This window comes from Dendropsophus ebraccatus, chromosome 4, assembly GCF_027789765.1.
Source record: "Dendropsophus ebraccatus isolate aDenEbr1 chromosome 4, aDenEbr1.pat, whole genome shotgun sequence".
Classification (NCBI taxonomy): Eukaryota; Metazoa; Chordata; class Amphibia; order Anura; family Hylidae; genus Dendropsophus; species Dendropsophus ebraccatus.
The window spans coordinates 151,937,099-151,961,678 of NC_091457.1; the positions used below are offsets into that span (position 1 = coordinate 151,937,099).

General features: G+C 40.0%; 1 protein-coding gene across 1 annotated transcript in view; it reads left to right on the plus strand.

Moving 5' to 3' along the window:
- The first annotated feature begins 1,651 nt into the window (after positions 1–1,651).
- Positions 1,652–24,580, plus strand: part of LOC138788992 (coagulation factor XIII B chain-like) — a 34,457-nt gene continuing 11,528 nt past the window's right edge. Inside the window, exons 1-7 of the mRNA XM_069967466.1 lie at positions 1,652–1,833; positions 4,695–4,874; positions 10,169–10,342; positions 15,695–15,871; positions 17,520–17,696; positions 20,343–20,525; positions 23,329–23,526. Of these exons, the coding sequence (XP_069823567.1) occupies positions 1,779–1,833; positions 4,695–4,874; positions 10,169–10,342; positions 15,695–15,871; positions 17,520–17,696; positions 20,343–20,525; positions 23,329–23,526 (1,144 nt within the window). The 5' untranslated portion in view covers positions 1,652–1,778. The remainder of the gene's footprint in view (positions 1,834–4,694; positions 4,875–10,168; positions 10,343–15,694; positions 15,872–17,519; positions 17,697–20,342; positions 20,526–23,328; positions 23,527–24,580) is intronic.

The window sequence follows — 24,580 nt, forward strand, 5'->3', positions numbered from 1 at the left end:
CATAAACAGCCGCATTTTGGTGCCAAAATGCAGGATATAATAATTAAAAAAAAAAAAAACGACGCAAAAGGCCAAAAAAAGATGTTGTATGAACATAGCCCTACACTGTGCATTTTTAACCCAAACAAACTTGGTATAGAAGTAGGTAGAAATTTTCTTTTAACCTCTTCCCACAAAATGACATGCCGGCACATCCTGCTTCACGTAGGGGGGTTAAGAAAGGGGTCGTGCCATGACCCTGCCCTGAACCGCAGTGCTCCCGGTTGCTATCACCAGTCGGGCACCGTGGCAGTTAGCCGACATAGCAGATTAGCCATTTAGAAGCAGCTGATTTTAGAGGGACTACCCCTTCATCTTACCCTGCCAGCCCTCCAGCCATTACAGTCACTAAGCCGCCCTTACTGTATGTTGTCTTGGCTGCACTATGTCCCTAATCCGAGAGGAAGAATCGTGTTGTAAAAAAAGGCAATTAGCTATGCAAGGACTCTTCTTCTAACCTGATCCTTTGTAGACTTCTGGTTGCAGTTAGTGTTGTGTGGCTGACAGATTTTTCAAGCCAAAACCAGGAATGGATTTGAAAAGAGGAGAGATTTCAGTCTTTCCTTTATGACCTGTTCTCTGTTTATAGTCCATTCCTGGCTTTGGCTTTTAAGATCTGTCAGATAAATCTGTCTGTGTAAACGCACCATTACATGTCCCAATTGTGTTTTACTTTCATTACTTATCTTATTTTCTGCGACAGGAAATTGCAATACCAGTAACTGGTATTCTGTGGAACCTCTTCACCCCAGTTAGGCAAGCTATACCCTAATGTATACCCTTCCCAGTAGAAAATCTTATATTTAGACTATGCATTTATCTCCACTAGGAACACTAATTGCTTCCAGCATTTTTGGTTAGTATTACTGTTCCTAAAGCATCCACCCAAAAGCCTCAAACAGAATATTTGTCTAAGGGACTACTATCCTGATCAGTCCATGACTACTCCACCTCTTCTCCCTATGGGACCACAATCAGCTGGCCTGACTGCCCTCCCCACCATTGCCAATCTAGTAGCCAGGTTGCACCCACTTGTAGTACAAGGCCATTGTTATCTTTTATAGGAGGGATCAGATCAGGAAGGGCTCTTTAGTATAGGGCTGGGAATAGTAATGACCTTACTTTTTTATGTGTACAGTAAGTTTTGTTGTAAAATTAAACTGGGAGATATTATATGTGACTCATTCTGACAAAGCCGTGTAGCATTATCACTGTGTGCAATTAAAATTACCCTGATGTTCATTTGAAGCTGACAATGACAAGATTTTCTGTATGTCTTCTATCTGTGTTTATTATGTTCCATGAATACTCTGTAACTTTCCAATGTTCAGCATTGCCTGACATAAACTGCAACCACCAAGCTTCTGTGCCTATATGATGGTTCATAGATTCAAGCATTATGTGCAACTGACATGTGCAGGAAGGAACAGTAAATTATAGTTAATAACGTCTGTAACTGTTACTTCTAAGGGTACTCAATCTCCTATTTACAAACTCACTAATACAAGTTCCTTAGAGGGGGGGAAAAAAAAATTAAAATAAATATATATATATATATATATATATATATATATATATATATATATATTCGATTTTCTAATTTTGTAGATCGCTGTCCAAAGCCTGAGCCTATAGAAGGAGCTCAATTACAAGGTGACTGGAATGATGACACTTACCCACAGGGTAAAGTAGCAAATCTTGCCTGTCTCCCAGGATTCACCCAGGATGGATCTATTAAAATGGCCTGTATAGAAGGCACGTGGTTTCATATCGCTAAAGGTCAATGCAAAAAAGGTAATCTTTTGAAATTTTCTAAATTGCTAAGTGTTTTTTCGGTGAAAATATTTCTTTTAAAAAACATGGAACAACATCCGCTGCCGAACAAGTGACATTGACTCCTAATCTGGAAATTTGGGCATCATGTTTATGCAGCTCGTGTGACAGAAATGCGCACAGCATCCATCAGATTACAAAGGAGGTCATGCGCATTTCCGTCACGAGTTGGGGCATCATCAAGAATACCCAAACTTTCGGATTGGGAGTCGACTCTGCCGCTAGTTTGTCAGGATCTGTGTTCACAGGTACCCTTTCATGCTTAAGAATCAGGTGAAACTACAGGATTTTCATAGAATTATTGTCATTTACAGTAAGTTTTTATATTCTTCGTCTTAACAAAAGTTACTGATCACATAGGGTCTCATTCCCAGCCAGGAGATATATGCCCCATAGCCATTAATAAAACAAATGAGTTGGGTTTGATTTAGAGCCGAAAAGAGACATTCGCTGATATGCACTTTTCCCGGCTGTATCTTTGGATCGCAGAGGTTCTCAGGAGTGAAACCCAATGTGATCAGTAACTTTTCATGTGTCTCTCAAAAGTTACTGCAAATGTAATGTTTTAAGATTACTCTTCTTGATGAAGGTTGTGGTCCAGTCTACTGTGATACACATGACACTAATGAATGAAGACAAAGTTTATGTTTTTTTTAAGGATCATAGGAAATTGCTCCCCCTATGGTCCCAGAGGAGGCTGGAGAGGACCTAAAACAGGTCTAGATTAGAAAGAAGCATTAAAGGGGTACTCCAGCGAGGGAAAAACTCTTGATATATTGCTGCCCTTCTGTACAACATAATAAAATTTCTTACCTCCCCATGTTCCCCCAATGTCCTCCTGCGGTGTCTTGGGTCTCTGACTGAACCCTCTGCTGTATATGCTGGTGTAGATTTATAACCTGTTTTTGGCACTGTCTGGGCAAAAAATGTGATACATATTGTGCACAAGACAGACACACCCCTCCCCCCCCCCCCCCTCCATCCTTAGGCTAGGTTCACACCATGCAAAAATGAGGTCTGTCTTTCATAATAATAGCCATCATTGCACAACAAATGCCCATTGTTCTTTTTAAATTATGGGTGTTATTTGCACAATGAAGGCCGTTATGAAAGAAGGCTGTCATTTTTACATAATGTGAACTTAGCCTTGTGGTGCACAAGGGGCGGGGGGGTCCTTGCACAAAAATTTGCACTTTTTTTCAAGTTTGTGCAGATCTTGATAAGTGTGCCCTTTCATTTTTTTTTTTTTTGGGGGGGGGGTTACACAAAAAAACTTTTAAATTTAGGCAGAATTTTTAACGTTTGTATGTTTCTAGGTTTAAAATTTTGTGCTTGTAAGATAAATAATTAGAGCGAATTAAAAAAAAAAAAAATTATTTGGCCAATTCACAATTTTTCCCCCCAAATTTCGGTTTTGGTTCAAATCGAAAATTTGCTCACATAGCTAGAGACCGCATGGAACAGCAGTGATTGCTTCAGAGCAGTAGAAATGCAACAAAAGTCTCTGCATCCCTATTCTGCCATTTGGGCTGCCGGGGAAACTTAAACAGAGACCCCGTTCAATGAAGGGGCAGATGCCCACAATAGCACATACTCTGTCTCTTCATTTCCATCTCACTGCTAAAAGTAGCAGTTGACGTAATTATAATGGAGCCCTATGGAAATTCTGGCATAGTGATTACCAGAAGTTCCATTATAAGTTCTATTATAACTCCTTCTACCACTACTTTAGCAGTGAGACGGAGATGAAGAGGCAGAGCGCGCGCTATGGGGCGCATCTGCCCTTCATTCTAACAATCGGGGGGTCTCAGCACCCAGACTCCGACTGATACAAACCTATGACATGTCGCTATGACATGTAAAAAGTTTACTTAAATGATAGGTTTCCTTTAACACTGTCACCATCTGCAGCTTCAGTAACCCCATAGGGCTTTCGAATGACATTTGGGGGTTATTTAGGCTTTAGAATGAGATTATTTTAAGATCAATTCCCCCCAGCAGAGGGTGGTGGGCAGCAGAAGCAGCGTTCTCAGGGACCCCACAGAGCTGCTTTTCTGATATAACCCCTTATTTGCTGTATTGCTGTTGCTAGTTTCCTTTCTGCTTACATAGTACATTGCTAATCCAGTGCACAAATAAGCCCAATCTATCCTCCCTTCTACCATTTTTAGTACTGCACTGTAAATTATACTCCAGCACAGTGGCAGCTTGTTTAGTATAGTGATCTTTCACCAGCACTATGTCATGACATAGCAGAGTGGAAAAGGCGCTGTCCTTTGATTGACCAGAGACTTATTGTAACAAACCATGCATTTTTTTTTTTAAATTACACGTACTCTTCCATTGATTGTTAGGGTGGGTTCACATTACAAAATCTGCACGGATAAGTTCCGATGGATTCCGCCGCTTGTACTCACTCATGGCCGCGCACGTCTCCGCCCGTGCCATAGACACCATTCTACACACAGGGGGATTACGCCATGTCACTTCTTTCAGCAGATGGTGGAATCGGCCCAGCCATAAAATGGTGTATATGGCATAGGTGGGTATGCGCATCACCACAAGCGGGTATAAGCGGCGGAATCCACCAGAACTTATCCGCGCGGATTACGTAGTGTGAACCCACCCTTACATAGCAGAGTCAAATGGTCAAGATACTTGGGGGAATCAGAGTTGTTAGTTATATAATTGATGATTTGATAGCTATTATGATGAACTTCAAGAGTGAAGCTGAAGCCTAAGACACTAAAGCAGTGTTATATTCTTCTTTTTATTCAGATGAATGTACAGTCTTTTACAAATGTTTATTTCTTCTCTTTTAGATATAACAAGAGGTTGCACTGTTCCACATAGTTCAAATCTTATTCTAAGTCCTCACCGGCCATCTTATCCGGTTAGTAGTACTGTATCATTTACATGTGGAGAGGGCTTCACCAGAGTTGGGGATCGGGATAGTGTTTGTACAGAAGAAGGTTGGAACCCATCATTACCTAAATGTGAAGGTGAGTTTATGTCACTTAAATAAAACATCTCTTTATTCTTTAATGTTTTAGTGACAAAAACCCAATTTTATACATTCAGTGAACCAATGGGTGTCTGATCAATATTCAGCTTTTCAATAAAAAGTGTTTTCTGAAACAACATAAGATATTTTATAAGCCAGTGTAATGACACCAGCTGGTCACTAGATGGCAGAATTGGATTGGCAGTAACCCTCTTAGTACTTGGATACCCTCGGGCAGGATTGTGGAACCTTTGGCCCTCCTGCTGATGCAATACTACTACTGCCACCATGCCTAAACAGCCAAAGCTAAAGCTTTGGCTGTCCAGGTATAATGGGAATTAGAGTTAGGCAACAGCTAGAGGGCTGAAGGTTTCCCATCCCTGCCAAAGAACATAATAGTAGGGCTGATCTGTGGAATATCCAAAAAGTTGCAAGAACATATATATGAAACCCAGTAGCAGATTACAATATGTCCGTTTTGGGCAGTAGCCCGGGCCGTGAGCTCCTGGAAGGCCAATGGCCACCCAAAAAGAATTATACTTTCAGTGGTGTATTGTCTTCTGGCTACAGCTCTGCCAAGATTTGCAAAAAAAAAAAAAAAAGCATTTTTTTTTACCAAATATTGCACTAATCAGGGCATCATGACATAATCTATCCTGTACTATGAAGACCACACTAGTGCTGTCATAGTTACACTGGAGTTGATGAACAGCCCAGGGCCTATGGTAAAGGTTATCCGCCCCTGATGAAACCATATATCAGTGCAAAAAGGTAGTTAATAATTTTAATATTTTTATTTTTTTTTTATATTTCAATGATATGCCCATATTTTTTGGAGTACTATATAATGGTGGGTTTACAATTTGGTGGCTTACCGCTGTTCAGTATAAAAGCTGGCAATTGTGATATGAAATCATTGAGCTCTCAGAGGACAATTGTGTATAAATGCTGCTCCAACTGGAGTAACCCAACACTGCAGTGGCGGAATACATACTGTTCCACCTGTGGGAACCCAACACCACAGTGCAGAAATATATATTGCTCCACTTAGTAGACCATCTTAGTAGACCATAGTAAACCATCACCTGCCTTTTGTCTCAACTGGTGTCATCTGGTCGACTAGTCTTGTTGCAACTCACACCACTGGGACTGCTCTTGAGGTAGAATGTAGTTGAACCACAGCACACATAGGGGGACATTTATGAAGTCCTGCGTTTTTATGAAGAGGCGCACTGCCTCTACATAAATCCCGATCACACGGATCGCTCAGAGCTGGCGTAGGTTTCATAGCGAAAAATGATAAGTGAAGCGGACCCAGAGTCCGCGCCCTCCCTGCCGCACTGGTAAAGGTGGCGTGAAATGGCCAGATGCAAATATTTTATTCGCAAAACGGCCATTTGCGCATAAATTATTTTGCATCTAGCTGTTTTACGCCAAAAAGTACAACTTTTTTGCTTGATAACTTTCCCCCATAGAGTTCAAGGTGAAGATGTTTTTTTAGTTATACAGTAGATGCATGTTGAAAAACAGAGTCTTCTGGTTCCAACCAGAAAAAGGGAGGAAAGGTTTATGAGACCGTAAATCCTGCATGGCAACATATTGTTACGTTTTGGTCCTCCCAGGCCTTCTTCAGGCCATAGAGTCTCTGGGCAGGCTTAAATTCTTTTTTCATCATGTATAAAAAAAAATAAAAAATCATCTTCACCTTGAACTCTATGTGTGGCGTATTGTTCTCGTGAGTACCAATCGTGGTGAGAGGAGTGCAGTTTAGAATACAGTTTCCTGCTCTTGAGGTGGAGATCTGGCAGCTTCTTGAGGAGGAGGGATAAAGGGTCAAAACCAAGGGGTTGCTTTAATACCTTTCTTGAGTTTGGCCTAAAGTTATACTATTTGGGTGTCTAGGAGTCAATCCACATGGACTGGTTGGGTCACAAATCCCGTTTAAAAGACCAAGCACAGGTGAGTGAAAGTGAAATCCGAAGCCACTCTATTGTCACTGTTGATTGACACGTCAGAATGACAATAGTGCTTGAGAAAGGCTCTGTCGTATTTTAGGGCCAAAACGCCCTTTTGCTGCATTCAACTGTTTACACTACACAATGATATTAGATTTGGAGCTTCAGATTTCACTTTCACTCACCTGCTCTTGGTCCCTTTAGACGGAATTTTTGGCCCAACCGATCCATGTGGATCAGCTCATAGCCAGTTCTGTGCTTTGGCGGATTACTGGTGACCCTGTATTGTATCAGTGGACCAATGATTTATAAGGGCAAGATAAAGTTGTGCCTATTGTTTAGCACAACTCAATCAGATGAAGGTATAGTGATTCATACCTCATTTGGATCTCTTTGTGCCCGACAAAATTTTTTATTAAAGTATTGTATTGCCCCCCAAAAGTTATACAAATCCCCAATAAACACTTATTACTGGAAATGCTTATAAAGTGCTTTTTTCCCTGCACTTACTACTGCATCAAGGATTCACTTCCTGGATTCATGGTGATGTCACTTCCTGGATAACATGGTAATGTCACTTCCTGGATAACATGGTAATGTCACTTCCTGGATAACATGGTAATGTCACTTCCTGGATAACATGGTGATGTCACTTCCTGGATAAAATGGTGATGTCACGACCCGACTCCCAGAGCTGTGTGGGCTGTGGCTGCTGGAGAGGATGATGGCAGGGGGACACTGAGGGACACAGGGCAGTGGAGGGACACTGAGCATCCCTCTGCCATTATCCTCTACAGCCGCCACAGCCCGCACAGCTCTGGGAGTCGGGTCATGACATCACCATTTTATCTAGGAAGTGAAGCCTTGATGCAGTAGTAAGTGCAGGGAAAAGAGCACTTTATGTGCATTTCCCGTAATAAGTTTATACTGGTAATTTGTATAACTTTTTGGGAGAAATACAATACTTTAATAAAAAATTTCACCGGAGTTCTTCCCTCTTCCCTTTTTTGAAACTGTGTGTAGCCTAGCAGGTCCAGACCAGTTGCCTCTGTTATGTTTATTTAAAGGGGTTTTCTAACAAAAAAAAGAAGTGTATTTTAACAGTATGCAAAGTGCAAAAAAAATCGTAGAAATAACTTTCAGAAAGAGATATAGAGAATGGATCTATGTACAGGCTCATAATGGTGCATGACATATATGTGAAGCCACGCCTCTGAGGCATGCCTTACAAGATGTGGAGGAGACAAGCTTATATCACAATATCGGTGACATTTTGCAGTTATTGGACATCTGGGAGGTGAGCTTGGTAACTAGGGAGTGATCTCACGTGATCACATTGAAGAGACCAGAGCTGCAGAGAAGTGAAGAAACAGGCCAAACTGGTAAAAGCGACATGAGAGAACAGAACTTTTCCCATTGATGTAAGAATGGTCATGTGTATTAGGCTAGGTCCACACTGAGTTTTTGCAATCTGTTTTTTTCATCCGTTCCCCCCCCCCCCCCCCCAAAAAAAAAAAAAACTGATGAAAAAAACGAATGCATTTGTGTGCATCCGTTTTGATCGTTTTTTCCATTGACTTCCATTATATAAAAATAAAAAAAAAACGGATCAAAATGGATCAGTTTTTTTTTTACGGACACAAAAGTAGTGTTGACACTACTTTTGTGTCCGTAAAAAAACCGGATCCGTTTTGATCTGTTTTTTTTAAATAAAGGAAGTCAATGGAAAAACAGATCAAAAAGGATGCACACAAATGCATCTGTTTTTTTTTCATGTTTTTTTGTGTGTGCAAAAAAACATGAAAAAAAAACCGGATTGCAAAAACGCAGTGTGAACCATAGCCTTATACTTATTTTATTTATTTATTATTTTATTTTGTTGGACAACTCCTTTAACCCCTAGACGACCCTGGACGTAGGGTTACGTCATGGAAGTCTGTCCCCAGACGACCCATGACGTAATCTTACGTCCTCGGTGTTTTTCCCGCTATGAAGCGCGCTCCGGAGCGGAGCGCGCTTCATAGCAGGTGGGGGCCGGCTGCAATCAGCAGCCGGGACCTCACCGGTAATGACACGCTGCAGCGATCGCGCTGCCGCGTGTCATTAACCCCTTAAACCGCGGCGTTTAAGTGTAAGTGACAGGGGGAGTCCCCTGTCACTTACCGATCGGGACCCCCGCAGTGTGACTGCGGGGGTCCCGATCGTTGAAAAGGACTGCCGGAGGTCTCTTACCTGCCTCCGTGCGGTCCGATCGGCGATCTGCTACACTGAGCCTGCACAGGCAGGCTCAATGAGCAGATCGCCGATAACACTGATCAATGCTATGCCTATGGCATAGCATTCATCAGTGTAGAAATCAACGTAATGTATGTAGAAGTCCCCCAAAGGGACTTCAAAAGTGTAAAAAAAAAAAAGTTCAAAACACTAACACACTACCCCAAAACCCCTCCCCCAATAAAAGTCTAAATCACCCCCCTTTCCCATTATATAAATAAAACATATAAAAATGAATAAATAGATAAACATATAATATACCATAGCATGCGTAATTGTCCGATCTATTAAAATATAACAAGCGTCATTGCGACCGGTAAACAACGTACACGAAAAGAGGGGAAAAAGTGCACGGATTACCGATTTTATGTTACATTATATATTTAAAAAAATCAATAAAAAGTGATCAAAACGTCCGATCTTCACAAATATGGTATTATTAAAAACTAGAGATCATGACGGAAAAAATGACACCCCATACAGCCCCGTAGGTGAAAAAATAAAACCGTTATAAGCGTCACAATAGGCCCATTTTATTAATATTTAATTGCCAAAAAAAAGGATTTCATAAAAAAAAATATATATAACATTAGAGAATCTGTGTAACCTGCATATAGTTGTGTTCGGACTGACCTATAGAGTAATACTATCATGTCGCTGTTACCATATAGTGCATTAGGTAGACACAGGAACCCCCCAACCGTTACCATATTGCATTCTTTCTTACGATTTCACCTATTTATATCTTCATAAATAATATATTTGGGGTTCCGTCATACATGTTATGGTAAAATGAATGACGCCATTACAAAGTACAACTATTCCTGTAAAAAACAAGCACTTACATGCCCTGTAGATAGAAAACTGAGAGTGCTAGAGCTCTTAGAAGGGGAGGAGGGAAAAACGAAAGCACTAAGATCAAAATTTGCGCGGTCCACTGGGTCATTTTGGGCCTGGTCCTCAAAGGGTTAAGGGGCAAATTGTAAGTTATTGATGCGTTTTAAGTACTTGATTTGTCACACCATGCCAAAATTTTACAAAGCAAAAATATATTTTATTGCAGAAATTAAATGTGTCATTGGTGAAAGTCATAATCTTATAAGGAATCCACTCAGGCTCTATTACAGAGAGGACGATCAAGTTTTTGTTGACTGCGATGAAGGCTTTAAATTAAATGGACCCAACAAAATTACTTGTACTAAAAATGGCTGGAATCCTCCTCTGCCGATTTGTGACGGTCAGTATACCCACTGATTAATGCTTTCGTTTTATAGGGGGTTATTGATAAAAAAAAACATAGATTTTTTTATATTTTTTATTTTACTTACCACTGTTACACCCCATGTGTATATAGAAATAAAAATGTGTGATAGCATTGCATATTATCATCTATTATTCCCACGTATTAGCAGATTGTACAAGCATCACAGAAGTAGTCTTTGGGGGGTGAATCCTCTGTCTGGTAACCATCAGGGTGCTACGGAGGTTGGACATGATCAGGTGCTACGGAGGTCGGCAGGGAATAGAGGGAGGTAAGGCCAGCACGCGGTCCCCTCCCCTCTCTCCCCTGCCGCTGTTACAGGCTTCTAACAGCGGCAGGAGACAGAGGAGAGGGAACGGAGCAAGGGACTTCAGCTTATGGGACCATTATGATTCCATGAGCTGAAGTCCAAAACAATCTGGGCATTAAGGAATCAATGACCCATGGTTGAGAAAGGGTTAACATTTTCTTTCAACTCTGCATGTAACAACACCAAGTATGTTTATTGTTATTTTGTTTTCATTTTTTTTATTTGAACAATGGAAAAAGGGGGTGATTTAAACTTTTTAGAATGGGATGGATTTTTAATTATTTTAATTATCTATCTATCTATCTACCTATCTACCTATCTACCTATCCTTCAAAAGCTAACATAGTAGCTAATATATACTTCAAAAGAAACCGTAGCACTCACAAAATGTAGAAGTTCAAAATCAATGATTTATGGGATAGTAAATCACCGATTTTGAACTTCTACGTTTTGTGAGTGCTACGGTTTCTTTTGAAGTGTATATTAGCTACACACCTTGCTTCCTAGTGTGGCCATCTAGCACCTTGTTCACACCACAAGTGCTGCGACTGTTAGTTTGAAGCTATCCTATCTATCTATCTATCTCCTATCTATCTATCTATCTATCTATCTATCTATCTATCTTCTATCTATCTATCTATCTGTTATTTTTTTTAAAACATTTTGTAGTCACACTAGGCGACTTCTTGATTGATCCATTGATCCATTATCTTGGCATTCTTTTGGTTTAACCTTCTAAAGGTCGAGCCCGGAGAGACCATTTGCCATAAACAGGCCTCAGGGAACTATGTGAGGTACCTTTGACAGAGATTGGTCTCAGTCAGCTTTACAGAACAGTGGCATAGACTGAAAAATACAGTACATGGCTTTTGTCACATACAACCCTTTAGTACACCTTCTAGGGATGAGCGAACCGAACCGTAACGAACCAGATTCGTTACGAACTTTGCAAAAAGTTCGGTTCATCACCGAACCGAACTTTGAGAAGGTTCGTAACGAATCTAGTTAAAATAACAATAACAAATAGAATCAAAGACATCTTTAAAAAGTGATGCAAACACCTCTGGAATGCATCTGGGAAAGCAGGGAAACAGTATTAGAGGAATCGGCATTACAGTAGCGATCCTCTGCAATAATGCCGATGCTTCTAATGGTTAATATATTTAATTAATAGAACATATTTTCGTTGTAATAAAGTCCCTTTCGTTGTTCAATAATTTAGTTAAAACGATTCCATCATTGCGCAATTAAATATACTGTTAAAATAAATATATATATATATATATATATATATATAAATAAATGTATATTTATATATAAATATATATATTTATTTTTTTACTGTATATTTAATTGCAGAAGTATGGATTCGTTTAAGTTAAATTATTGAACAACGAAATTAATTTTATTACAACGAAAATGTGTTTTATTAATTAAATATTAATTATTACAGGAAGCTCTTTTAAAGCCGTTAATTCTTATACCCGGTAAAAAGAGCTCACTGTAATAATCAATACTTTACTTTAATTAAAACATCAAATGTTTCTTTTAATTATGCTATCACAATTGCATTATTAGAAGAAACATTTTGAATCATATGTGCGCTCAGCTGATCAGCTGATCGGCTCAGCGCACATATAATTAGCGGGTCCGCAGCACAGTGACTTCATTGTGCTGCGGACCAGCGAAGAGGACACATGGGGGGTGAGTATACAGCTCTCCCCACCCCCTCCCCTGCACTGCACCCCTCCCAGCAAGGAAGGGGGGTCACTTAAATGGGTGCAGTCTGACATCAGTCTGGCCCCCAAGGGGTTAAGGGGGATGCAATGCATCCTCCCTTAACCCCTTGGGGGCCAGACTGTAAGCAGCGATCTGTAAAGATGCTGCATACTGTAAGGAGAACAACACCGCTCACAATGATGGGTGTTGTGCTCCTGTTTGTGTGTGTTTTTGTGTGTTTCTCCCTTTTTATTTTCCAGATATCGGTATCCTGTGGATTACGTTGGATTCGATGGACTACGACGATGACCAGCGGTTGTTTGGATTTTTAAAAATAAAATGGTCAATGAGGGGTGTGGGGGTGTTTTTATTTAAATAAAAAAAAATTCACTTGTGTCTTGTCTTTATTTCTTTACTTTATAGACTTAGTAGTGTAAGCCGTCTAATAGACGGAATCCATTACTAAGTGGGGGCCTAGTGTTAGCCGGTATAAAATGGCTAACACTAACCCCCCCAATATTACCCCAGTACCCAATGCCACCAGGGGTACTGGAAAGAGCCGGGTGCCAGTGGTCCCGGAGCATCAAAATTGGCGCTCCTGGACCGGGCGGCAGCAGGCTGGTAAGATTTAGGCTGGGGAGGGCCTAAACCAATGGCTCTTCCCACCTTGGTGTTACCAGGCTGCTGTTGCTTGGTTTTTAACCCGGCTGACCCTATGCGTTTTTTTTTAAATTATTTATTTAAAAAAAAAAAAAAGAAGAAGGATTCCCCCTATTTTCATAACCAGCCGGGTTAAAAACCAAGCGACAGCAGCCTGGTAACACCAGGGTGGGAAGAGCCAAGAAACTTCTTCAGCAAAATCTGAACTGGAAATGCTAATTGGCGCTCCATCCCTTCTGAGCCCCGCTGTGTGCCCACACAGTGGTTTAGGCCCACATATGGGGTATCGTTCTACTCAGGAGAACCTGCGTTACATATATTGGGGTGAGTTTTCTCCCCTGTTTCTCGTGAAATTGCGAAATTTCAAACTAATCAAACATATTATTGGAAAAATTCTATTTTTTCATTTTTACTGTCATCTTTTGAATACTTTCCTCTAATACCTGTGGGGTCAAAATGGTCACCACACCCCAAGATGTATTCTTTGAGGGGTGTACTTTCCAAAATGGGGTGACTTTTTTGGGGGGGGTTATTCTGCTGACACTACAGGGGCTCTGCAAACGCACCTGGCGCTCAGAAACTTCTTCAGCAAAATCTGAACTGGAAATGCTAATTGGTGCTCCTTCCCTTCTGAGCCCTGCTGTGTGCCCATACAGTGGTTTATGCCCATATATGGGGTACCTTTGTACTCAGGAGAACCTGCGTTACATATATTGGGGTGAGTTTTCTCCCCTGTTCCTCGTGAAATTTCAAACTAAACAAACATATTATTGGAAAAATTCTATTTTTTCATTTTTACTGTCTTCTTTTGAATACTTTCCTCTAATACCTGTAGGGTCAAAATGGTCACCACACCCCAATATGTATTCTTTGATGGGTGTACTTTCCAAAATGGGGTGACTTTTGGGGGGGTTCTATTCTGCTGACACTACAGGGGCTCTGCAAACGCACCTGGCACTCAGAAACTTCTTCAGCAAAATCTGAACTGGAAATGCTAAGAGGCGCTCCCTTCCTTCTGAGGCCTGCTGTGTGCCCATATAGTGGTTTACGCCCACATATGGGGTACCATTGTACTCAGGAGAACCTGCGTTACAAAATTTGGGGTGCAATTTCTCTCATGTTTATTATGAAAATGAGATACTTTAATCTTAACAAATATATTATTGGAAAATTTCTATTTTCCATTTTTTTCCGGCCTAATTGTGAATGCTTTCCTCCAGCCCCTGTAGGGTTAAAATGCTCATTATACCCCTAGTTTAATTCTTTAAGGTGTCTAGTTTCCAAAATGGCGTCACTTATGGGGGTTTCCAGTATACAAGCCTCCTAAATCAACTTAAAAAAAGAACTGGTCCCTAAAAAAATCAGTTTTGGAAATTTCATGAAAATTTGATTATTTGCTGATACATTTCTAAACCCCGTAACATCCTAAAAAAGTGAAATATGTTTACGAAATGAGGCCAGAATAAAGAGGACATATTAACAATGTGACTTACTAACTAATTTTTGTCATGTGCCTTTTTTTTAGAAGCAAAGAATTACAAAGTTCTTAAAGTGCAAAATTTCCAAATTTTTCATTATATTTTGATGTTTTTCACAAAAAACACACAAGACAGTGACCAAATTTTGCCACTAACATAAAGTACCATATGTTATAAAAAAAAACAATCTCAGAATCGCTAGCATACGTTAAAGCATCACTGAGCTATAAGCGCATAAAGTGAGACAGGTCAGATTTTGAAAAATGAGCCTGGTCATCAAGGCCCAAACAGGCTTGGTCCCTAAGGGGTTAAGCATTATAGCTATTATATTGCTTTATTCTCTTGATCCAGTAGTTTGGAATAAAGAGAAAAAAATATGAATTAGCTAACCTTGTAAAATTCAATTTGGATTTGACAGGTGAGTTGACTGTGCAGTGTATCTGGCTCAGTGAATCTACTTAGGAGTGTAAGCTACGATGCATAGAGCAGAACCTCCTACCTCCTTTAACAAAAGTCTCTGCTCCTGTATGTAATATCCATGTGCAGTGTCCCAGAGCGGGTGTTCCACAGTGTTTAGGTTGGTATTATTCTGTGTATGTGCTCTGGGCTGTAGGTTGCATTCTGCACCCCCACCACTAGATGTCTCACTGTATTGTATGCACTATTTGGCACAGCTGAAGGAAGGTGTACTAAAGGGTTGTATGTAACAACAGCCATGTACTGTATTTTTCAGTCAATGCCACTGTTCTGTAAAGCTGACTGAGACCAATCTCTGTCAAAGGTACATCATATAGTTCCCTGAGGCCTGTTTATGGCAAATGGTCTCCCCGGGCTCGTAATAAGTGTATATTGGTGATTTGTATAACTTTTGGGGGGCAATACAATACTTTAATAAAAATTTTCTCTGGACTTCTCCTTTAACTTTATATACACAGCTTATTCAAATTGTATTTAGTTTATGGGAGAAAACATTACAAATGGTCAATTGTTCAGGCTATTGGGGGCATTAAAGTTGTTAGTTATATAATTGATGATTTGATAGCTATCATGATGAACTTCAGGAATGAAGCTGAAGCCTAAGACACTAAAGCAGTGTGATGCTCTTCTTTTTATTCAGATGAATGTACCGTCTTTTACAAATGTTTATTTCTCCTCTTTTAGATATAACAGTTTGCACTGTTCCACAAAGTTCAAATCTTATTCTAAGTCCTCACCGGCCATCTTATCCGGTTGGTAGTACTGTATCATTTACATGTGATGAGGGCTTCACCAGAGTTGGGGATCGGGATAGTGTTTGTACAGAAGAAGGTTGGGATCCATCTTTACCCAAATGTGAAGGTGAGTTAATGTCATGTGATATAATGTTATTTTAATGTTTAATAACACATTTCTCTATTCTCCAATGCTCTAATGACTTAAAGAACAAACAAAACAAAACTCAATTTTATACATCCAGTGAACCAATGGGCGTCTTTCTGAAAGTTCAGAATCAAAATCAGTAATCAGCTTTGCAATAAAAAGTGTTTGTCCAACAACATAAAAGATAATGTTTTTGTAAGCCAGTGTAGTGAAACAAGCAGGTCACTAAATGGAAGAACTAGACAGTGACCATCAAAGTAATTGGACACCCTAGTTCAAGAATGGGGAACCTTTGGACTGGTGTCATCTGGTCGACTGGGCTAGTTGCAACTCACACCACTGGGACTGCTCTTGAGGTGGAGACCTGTCAGCTTCTTGTATCTAAGTTCTGCTTCTTTACCCTGGGGAGGGATAAAGGGTCAAAACCAAGGGGCTGCTTCAATTTTTCTCTTGAGTTTGGCCCAAAGTCTAACTGTTTGGTTAGCCAAGAAAGTCCACACCAGTTTCCTGTATTAACTTTATGTTTATTTTTTACAGTATGTGGGAAAATAAATATTTTATTAAATGCAATTAAAGGGCTTATCCAGCGTTAGAAAAACATGGCCACTTTCTTCCAAAGACAGCACCGCTCTTCTCTTTGGTTCAGGTGTGGTTTGCAATTAAGCTCCGTTCATTTCAATGGAACTAAGTTGCAAAACCTCCACCTAAACTGGAGACAAGAATGGTGCTGTTTCTGGAAGACAGTGGCCATGTTTTCCTAACAGTGGATAACATCTTACTTCCTGTGAATTCTGTGATGTATGCCTTCTATGATGGAGGGGGCAGGTCTATATTACAACGTCAGTGACATTGTGCAGCTATTGAACATCTGGAGTAGTGTGCTTGGTAAGTAGCTCCTGGAAAATACAGCAGCTTCCTGGTCACATGATCACACTGGAGCCCACATTTAAGAGTCCAGAGCAGCAGAGAAGTGAAAAAAACAGGCCAAAATGGTAAAAATGGCACAAGAGAACAGTTGTTTTCCCATAGTGTTAAAATAGTGGTGTGTACCGCCGCACTTTAGGCTGCTATCAGTAGCTGAGCACTGCGGCTGCGGCTAATTAAGAAAGTTAAAGGTAGTTGTCATAATTGCTAGAATTGCTGATTTATTTGTGACTTTATATGTAAAAAAATTTTTTTTATAAAAAGTGATCAAAATGTCTACATAAATATGGCACCAATAAAAAATAAAGTTTCCAAACAGCCCCGTAGGTGAAAAAAATAAAACTGTTATGAGAGTCACTATAGGGTCATTCTAAAAAAAAAAGGAAAAGATTAGAAAAGCTAAACATGGCTATTGTTAATTTCCGAATTCACACCATAAATAATATTTTTGCATTTTTGTCATCCATTATATGGTAGATTGAAAAATGCCATTACAAAATACACATGTTGCTTGGGGGAAAAAGTTCTTATATGGCCCTGTAACTGGAAAAATAAAAGCGCTATGGTTCCAAAAATATGAGGAGGAAAAAATAAATAAATAAATAAATAAATAAATAAATGAAATAAAATTGTCTGTGTCCTCAAGGTCAAAATCCAATGTGTCCTTAAGAGGTTAAACTAACAGATTTATGTTGATCTTTAGACAATTCTTGTGCGGAGCCTCCAGAAATTACACACGGTACTGTTATAGAAACCAAAAAAACATTCAACCATGGTGAAAAAGTTACATATGAATGTAAAAAGGGTTTCCAATTTCCTGGAGAAGATTCAGCAGCAAGATGCATGTGGGGAAGGTGGATAAACATTCCAAAATGTGTTAGTAAGTATACCTGTTATATGAATCTGGTATAACATGACACTAAGGAGTCATAGCAAAAGAAATAAAATAAAAATATTTTAATGTACAATAGGTAAGTAAATGTATAGTAGATATAATATAACCAAAAGGCTAGGTTTACACACAGTAACATAAAGGCAAAATACAGCTGTAAAATAAAGTGTTTTTTTTCCTCATTTTAACTTTTCTTTATAAAATTGTTTATTCTTAATAATATGCTACACTAACTTCTATGGTATATAAAAAAAAAGGAAATGTTTTGCCTAATTCAACAGATCTTATTTGGCTGGAGACAGAGCACTGGTTGGAGTTCCTCTGTTATACTGCTGCCATGAAAGATCTTCTTTTGCAAACAGTTCACGTAGTAGGATACAGTACCGGCATGACCCAATTCATCATAGGCTGTGTGCACACGAGGAGTACCGTCTCTCAGTTTAGTTTAGACACTATGGGGTGCTGCTCTCCAATAAAGCAAGTCTATAAACCTACTTCAAAAAGAGAATACTGAGAGGCACTCACCGTTCCATCTCATTTATTAATCTTCAGCATAAAACAGATAGTCCATGCTAGCAGACCACGCGGACACCGTTCACCAAACATTGAGTTTGGTGAGGTAAATGGCATACAAGTGGTCTTCTAGCCTGGACTGTCTGTTTTATGCTGAAGATTAATAAATGAGATGGAATGGTGAGTGCCTCTGGGTTTTTTTTTTTTTGAAGTAGGCTTCTTTTGCAAACATGCTAGATCACACAATAAAGATAAAGGTACCTACAGTACGCAATTTTTCTAAAATAGGTAACTGGAAACATGCGTATTTGTACTGTCAGTTTACCTACTACTAAGCTAAACCCTTGCTCTCCAATTAAAACATTATTAAATGAGATGCCAAACTGAGATGAGATGCCAAACTGTTTAGGTTCGGCAACATTCTCCAAGCCCAAATGCTCAGCATTTGACTCCCAATGGCTGCAGAAGTTGAATGCTGCCCCAGGAAGTCCTGGAAAGCATGGATGCAGCCTATGGCTAAGAGCAGCTCAATGAGTTAAAGGGGTTATCCAGCGCTACAAAAACATAGCCACTTTTGCCCCACTCTTGTCTCCAGTTCAGGTGTGGCTTGCAATTAAGCTCCATTTACTTCAAGAGAACTGAGTTTCAAACCCCACTTAATCTGGAGACAAGAGTGGTGCAAAAGTGGCCAAATTTTTGTAGCGCTGGATAACCCCTTTAATGTAAGTGAGTACCGATCTGCTAGATCGGTGCTCGCTTACTGAGCCCATATACAGCACGATAATCATGATAATCAGCCCTTGCCTAATAAGTCTAAAATAAAGTTACATACCTGTCCGTGCTCCCTGAGGCCCTTCTAGCTTCGGCCTGCTCACCGCAGTGTCTGAAGGGAAGGGCCGCTCAGCCTATCACCGGAACAGTGCTGCAGCTGGGGATAGGCTGAGCGGCCTGTCACCTGAGACACTGTGGGGAGCGGGCTGAAGCTAGGAGGACCTCAGGAGCGCGGAGAGGTATGTATCTTTATTATTTTCCTTTTACACTGTCGACCACATAATCGCTATCCCACATAGCAATGGGTGCCCGGCGGTCGATGAATTTAGGTCCAGACCTAAAGACCCAATCAGCTGATGTTCTTTGTCATCGGCTGATCGTCATCTTTTTTACATGGATTGATGATCTGACAAATGTATAATAGGACTACTCAACGCTACTACTGACCTATGTCAAAACACAATCATTTAAGTGACTTTTATTTTGACCTGGTCATGTGCTTATTTACAGAAGGGCCAAAAAAGAGAGTTGTAGGTTTAATTTATCACCTTTATTAACTTTTTTTCCATTTTCAAAACTCTATTACATTATTTGTTTTATTTATTCACCACTTTATGCATGCAGCTATACAGTTAAAAGCTGCTTTTTGTTGGGAAGCAACCCTTTCATGATACACTGTACTCTTGGCCAAAAAACTTAGTTTTCTCAAAGTTTTTAAAGTGTCCCTGTCATTATTACTTTCAAAATCTAAATCAGCAGTAGATGTGATGTAAAGCAAGTTTCCAATTTACATTCATTATTTTTTTTTAAGTAATCATGGAAAACACGGCACTTCTTGTTTTCTGATTTTTTTTTTTTTTTTTCAAAGAGTCAGAAAACAGGAAGTCCTGTGTATCCCAGGCGATCTGAGCGCTCACAGAGAGAAAGCAGTCATGTGATTGATGGACACATTGAGCTGTGACTCTCTGTATTGGCAGGAATTCCTGTGTTTAGTCTGTTTTTTTCCCCACCAGCACAAGTCTAAAAATCTGGACCTGGATTTCTGGTAAGTTCAGCTTTATTTTACAGCAGGATAACAACAACAAAAAAAATAATGAATGTATATTGCAAACTTGCTTTATATCACTTCTACTGTTGATTTAGATTTTGAAACTTATGTTATGTGACACTTAGTGGCAATTAATTATGCTTATATCATGATGATTATTTATTGTTTCAATGATAAAATAATTATTTTACATAAAAAGACATTGTGGAAACATAGCCGTACAATGTTTTATTTTGTTCTGCAATTAATATATTCAATTCAATTTACTTACTTACTTTTCCTTTCTTTTCTTTTACTTCCAGTATTCGGCGCACCGTGTGGTCCACCACCAGTTGTACAATATGGAGACACCATAAGCTTTAGCAAATTTTCCTATAAATCTGGAGAATCTGTCCAATATGTATGCCCAGAATATTATAAAATGAATGGCAGCAGTGTTGTGAGATGTATGCATGGCGTCTGGGATGAAGCTCCAGTTTGTCTAGGTATGTCCATTATACTTTATCGCAATGTACAGCAGAGAGCGCTGTGTCAGACTGAAAAGAATACACCACATCCTGCAGGACCTCCTGGGGCTGTTAACATATGTGTAGTCTCCAATAGAAATAGCGGATTGGAAAAGGGGCAGATGACAACAAGTTGGCTAGCAAAAGCAGACGGCATTCAGTCAGACACAGAAGACAGGAGAATTTAGGGCAGACGGCAGGCAAATGAATGTAGTCAAATACGCAAGAATACAGCACAAAGCAACCCTATTACATGGTCTTTATTTTTTTGTGTAAAGCTCAGGTCCCCTCAAAATTAGCCATAATGTGTAGTGATGAGCGAACAGTATTCGATCGAATAGCTATTTGATAGAATAGTACGCTATTCACGCTATCGGATTGCTTTTGAATATTCGAAAGATAACGCAGTAAAAATTTGATTTGTCCCCCCTTGGCGCTTTTTTCCAGCCAATAAACATGCAGGGGGGTGAGGCACTAGGAATAGACAGGACTTTAAAGAAAAAACTCTGACTGTGATTGGCTGGCTAAACTATGTCACCTCCTGAATATAAGAATAGGGATTTCAGATTCGTGTCACTTGCTGGTTGGAGCTAGAGAGGGACAGACTGTATACAAGGGAGAAAAAGCTTTTAGGTGAAGTTAAGTAGGAAGGGACCCACAAAAGCCCTTGTTAGGGCTAAAAGTATAAAAACCAGAAATTTAGAAGCTGTTGTGAGACAGGCAGTGTGTTCAGACATCTACTGATAGTGTATACGGCTGTATACTGTGAGTGTGGGATAATACCCGTTATCTTGCTACTACTGATTTGCGCAGTCTGCATCCTGTAAAGAAGTTGAACAGCTCTTTAATTTTATTATTGTAAAAAACAATTATATATCCAGTATACGGCTGTATACTGTGATTGCGAGATAACACCTGTTATCTTGCTACTACTGATTTGTAGTTATCGTTAATTTTCATTATTACGTATTTTATACTGCACTTGATACGTACGCAAGTGCATACCACTAGACTGAAATGTACGCTTCCACTTTACATTCATAATTTGTTTATTTATGTTCGGTGAACACAAACACAAACCGATCACAATCATTTTTTTTTGTTTGTTTCGTGTTCGGGATCCAAACTGAAAATTGGGATGTTTGCTCATCACTAGTGTTAGATGCATGCATCCCCTGTTGTCCCATATGCATCCAGAGGTGTTGGCATCATTTCCTGAGGTGTCATTGGGCACTTGGTGACCTCCTAGTGGTCGAATATTGATTTCCAAGTCCCAAGAATTTTTCTCCCATATACTATAATGGGGTTCGATATTTGTTCAAATATATGAATATCGGGAGCTATTCGAATCGAATTTCGAATTATCAAATACCTCACTATTCGCCCATCTCTAGTAATGTGATGATTTGGTGCTAGAAGCTCTTCAGCAGACTAGACATTCAAGTGTATGCACAAACCCTGGCATAGGAGCACAATGGAGGTTGGGAACAGAAAGAAAACATTGGATGTAACAGAAGGTAAATTTATGAATCATGACAACCATACTTCACAATCTTTTTATTGTACAATGGTGGAACGATGTGAAATAGCGAAGTCCGGGAGAAACTCTATTTATGTGATTACACATACTGTATTTTATATGGTATTATTAGAGAGCTGATTGGCTAATTGTAATTTCACTATATACTTGTATTTCCTCCCTCTAACAAACCTAAACCCAGCATCTCCCTCTCAGTCTGTGGTACTAGCATAACCCCTGTGCATCAAGCTTGATGTCTGGGGGTTATGCTAGACTCCGATCTATCCTTTACTCCCTATATCCAAGCTCTTACACGCTCCTGTCATCTTCATCTCAAAAACATCTCCAGAATCCGTCCTTTTCTCACCACTGACACTGCTCAGACTCTGACTGTCGCCTTGATCCATTCCCGTCTTGACTACTGTAACTCCCTACTAATCGGTCTTCCTTTCTCTAAGCTTTCCCCTCTCCAGTCTATCCTGAACGCAGCAGCCAGGCTCATCTTCCTCTCCAGCCGCTATACTGACGTCTCCTTTCTGTGCCAGTCACTGCACTGGTTACCCATTAAATATAGAACACAGTTCAAACTCCTCACCCTCGCCCATAAAGCTCTCCACAACTCTTCCCCTCCATACATCTCCTCCCTTATCTCCACCTATCATTCTTCCCGTGCTCTGCGCTCTGCTAATGACCTTACACTAACCTCTTCTTTAATCAGAACTTCTCACTCCAGCCTCCAAGACTTCTCTCGTGCTGCACCAGTTCTCTGGAACTCTTTACCCAAAGACCTCAGACTTATTTCCAACATCCCCAGTTTTAAGCGTGCCCTGAAGACCCATCTCTTCAGGCGTGCTTATAACATTTCGTAATCTCGTCTCTCTTTGCTATCCCCTCTCTATAACTTCTTCGGTGCTAGTTACACTGTCCTTGTCATCTGAGCTTAGAAAATGGCTTGTGACTGGCTCGCCCAGTCACCTATAGGCACTTAGAGACTTCATGTACAATGACTGGAACATTGACAAATAAAGCACTTGTTGCCTCTCGTGTTACTCCCAGTCATCCTAGCCTGTAAGCTCTTGAGAGCAGGTCACTAATTTGTTGTTGTAATTTATTCATTGTATAATTTATTATATAACCTGTAATGTATTTATATATTTAAATAAGCGCTGCGGAATCTGTTGGCGCTATACAAATAAATATTATTATTAATTATTATTGTATATGTTAAACTAATAATGTGAAATGCCAATTTTATGGTTCCAGAGCCGTGTACTGCAAGGCAAAAGAACATGGAAGAAAATAATATACAGCTAAAGTGGACACCTAATACAAAGCTTTATAGTCAACATGGTGACTCCATAGAATTTCAGTGTAAATCTGGATATGAAGCCCCTCCTGGCACTGCAATGAGAATTCCTTGTTTACAAGGGAAGCTGGATTATCTAAAATGCTTTAAGAGAGGTAAGAGCTAAAACTCAGGCGCGTGCATCTTATTACTACTTCCTCTGAGACAGAACCTGCACCTCTCATAATGTGACTACAGTCTGAGACAGACCCTGCCCCTCTAATAATGTGACTACAGCCTGAGACAGACCCTGCCCCTCTAATAATGTGAATGCAACCTGTGAGACTGACCCTGCACCCCTAATAATGTGACTGCAGCCTGTGAGATAGACCCTGCACCCCTAATAATGTGACTACAGCCTGTGAGACAGACCCTGCACCTCTAATACTGTGACTGCAGCCTGTGAGACAGACCCTGCACCTCTAATAATGTGACTGCAGCCTGTGAGATAGACCCTGCACCCCTAATAATGTGACTACAGCCTGTGAGACAGACCCTGCACCTCTAATACTGTGACTGCAGCCTGTGAGACAGACCCTGCACCTATAATAGTGACTGCAGCCTGTGAGACAGACCCTGCACCCCTAATAATGTGTCTGCAGCCTGTGAGACAGACCATGCACCTCTAATAATGTGACTACAGCCTGTGAGACAGACCCTGCACCTCTAATAATGTGACTGCAGCCTGTGAGACATACCCTGCACCCATAATAATGTGACTGCAGCCTGTGAGACAGAACCTGCACCTCTAAAAATGTGACTGCAGCCTGTGAGACAGATCCCACACCTGTAAAAATGTGACTACAGACTGTGGCATATAGCCTTTAGGTTATTCATATTTATACAGAACAGATTTGATTGAAGGAAAATTGCAGGAGTTTTAACATAAATATAGTTTTCTATAATTCTGCACTGTGTGAATAAAGTGTTTCCTCCACTGCTGGTTCACAGCATAGATGCTGGTTTGACATATGACAGTTATTTGGAAAACTACCACTGCAGTTTTTGTGCTAAACCCAGAAGTGGATCCAACAAGAAGTACACATCCTCCCTTTATATTTTTTATCCCATTTAAAAACCATTTCTGACTTTGGCACAAAATCTGCAGTGGCAGTTTGCTGAAAAGCTCTGGTGTATGATTTCAGCAAAAGGCTATATTCACACTGTGTA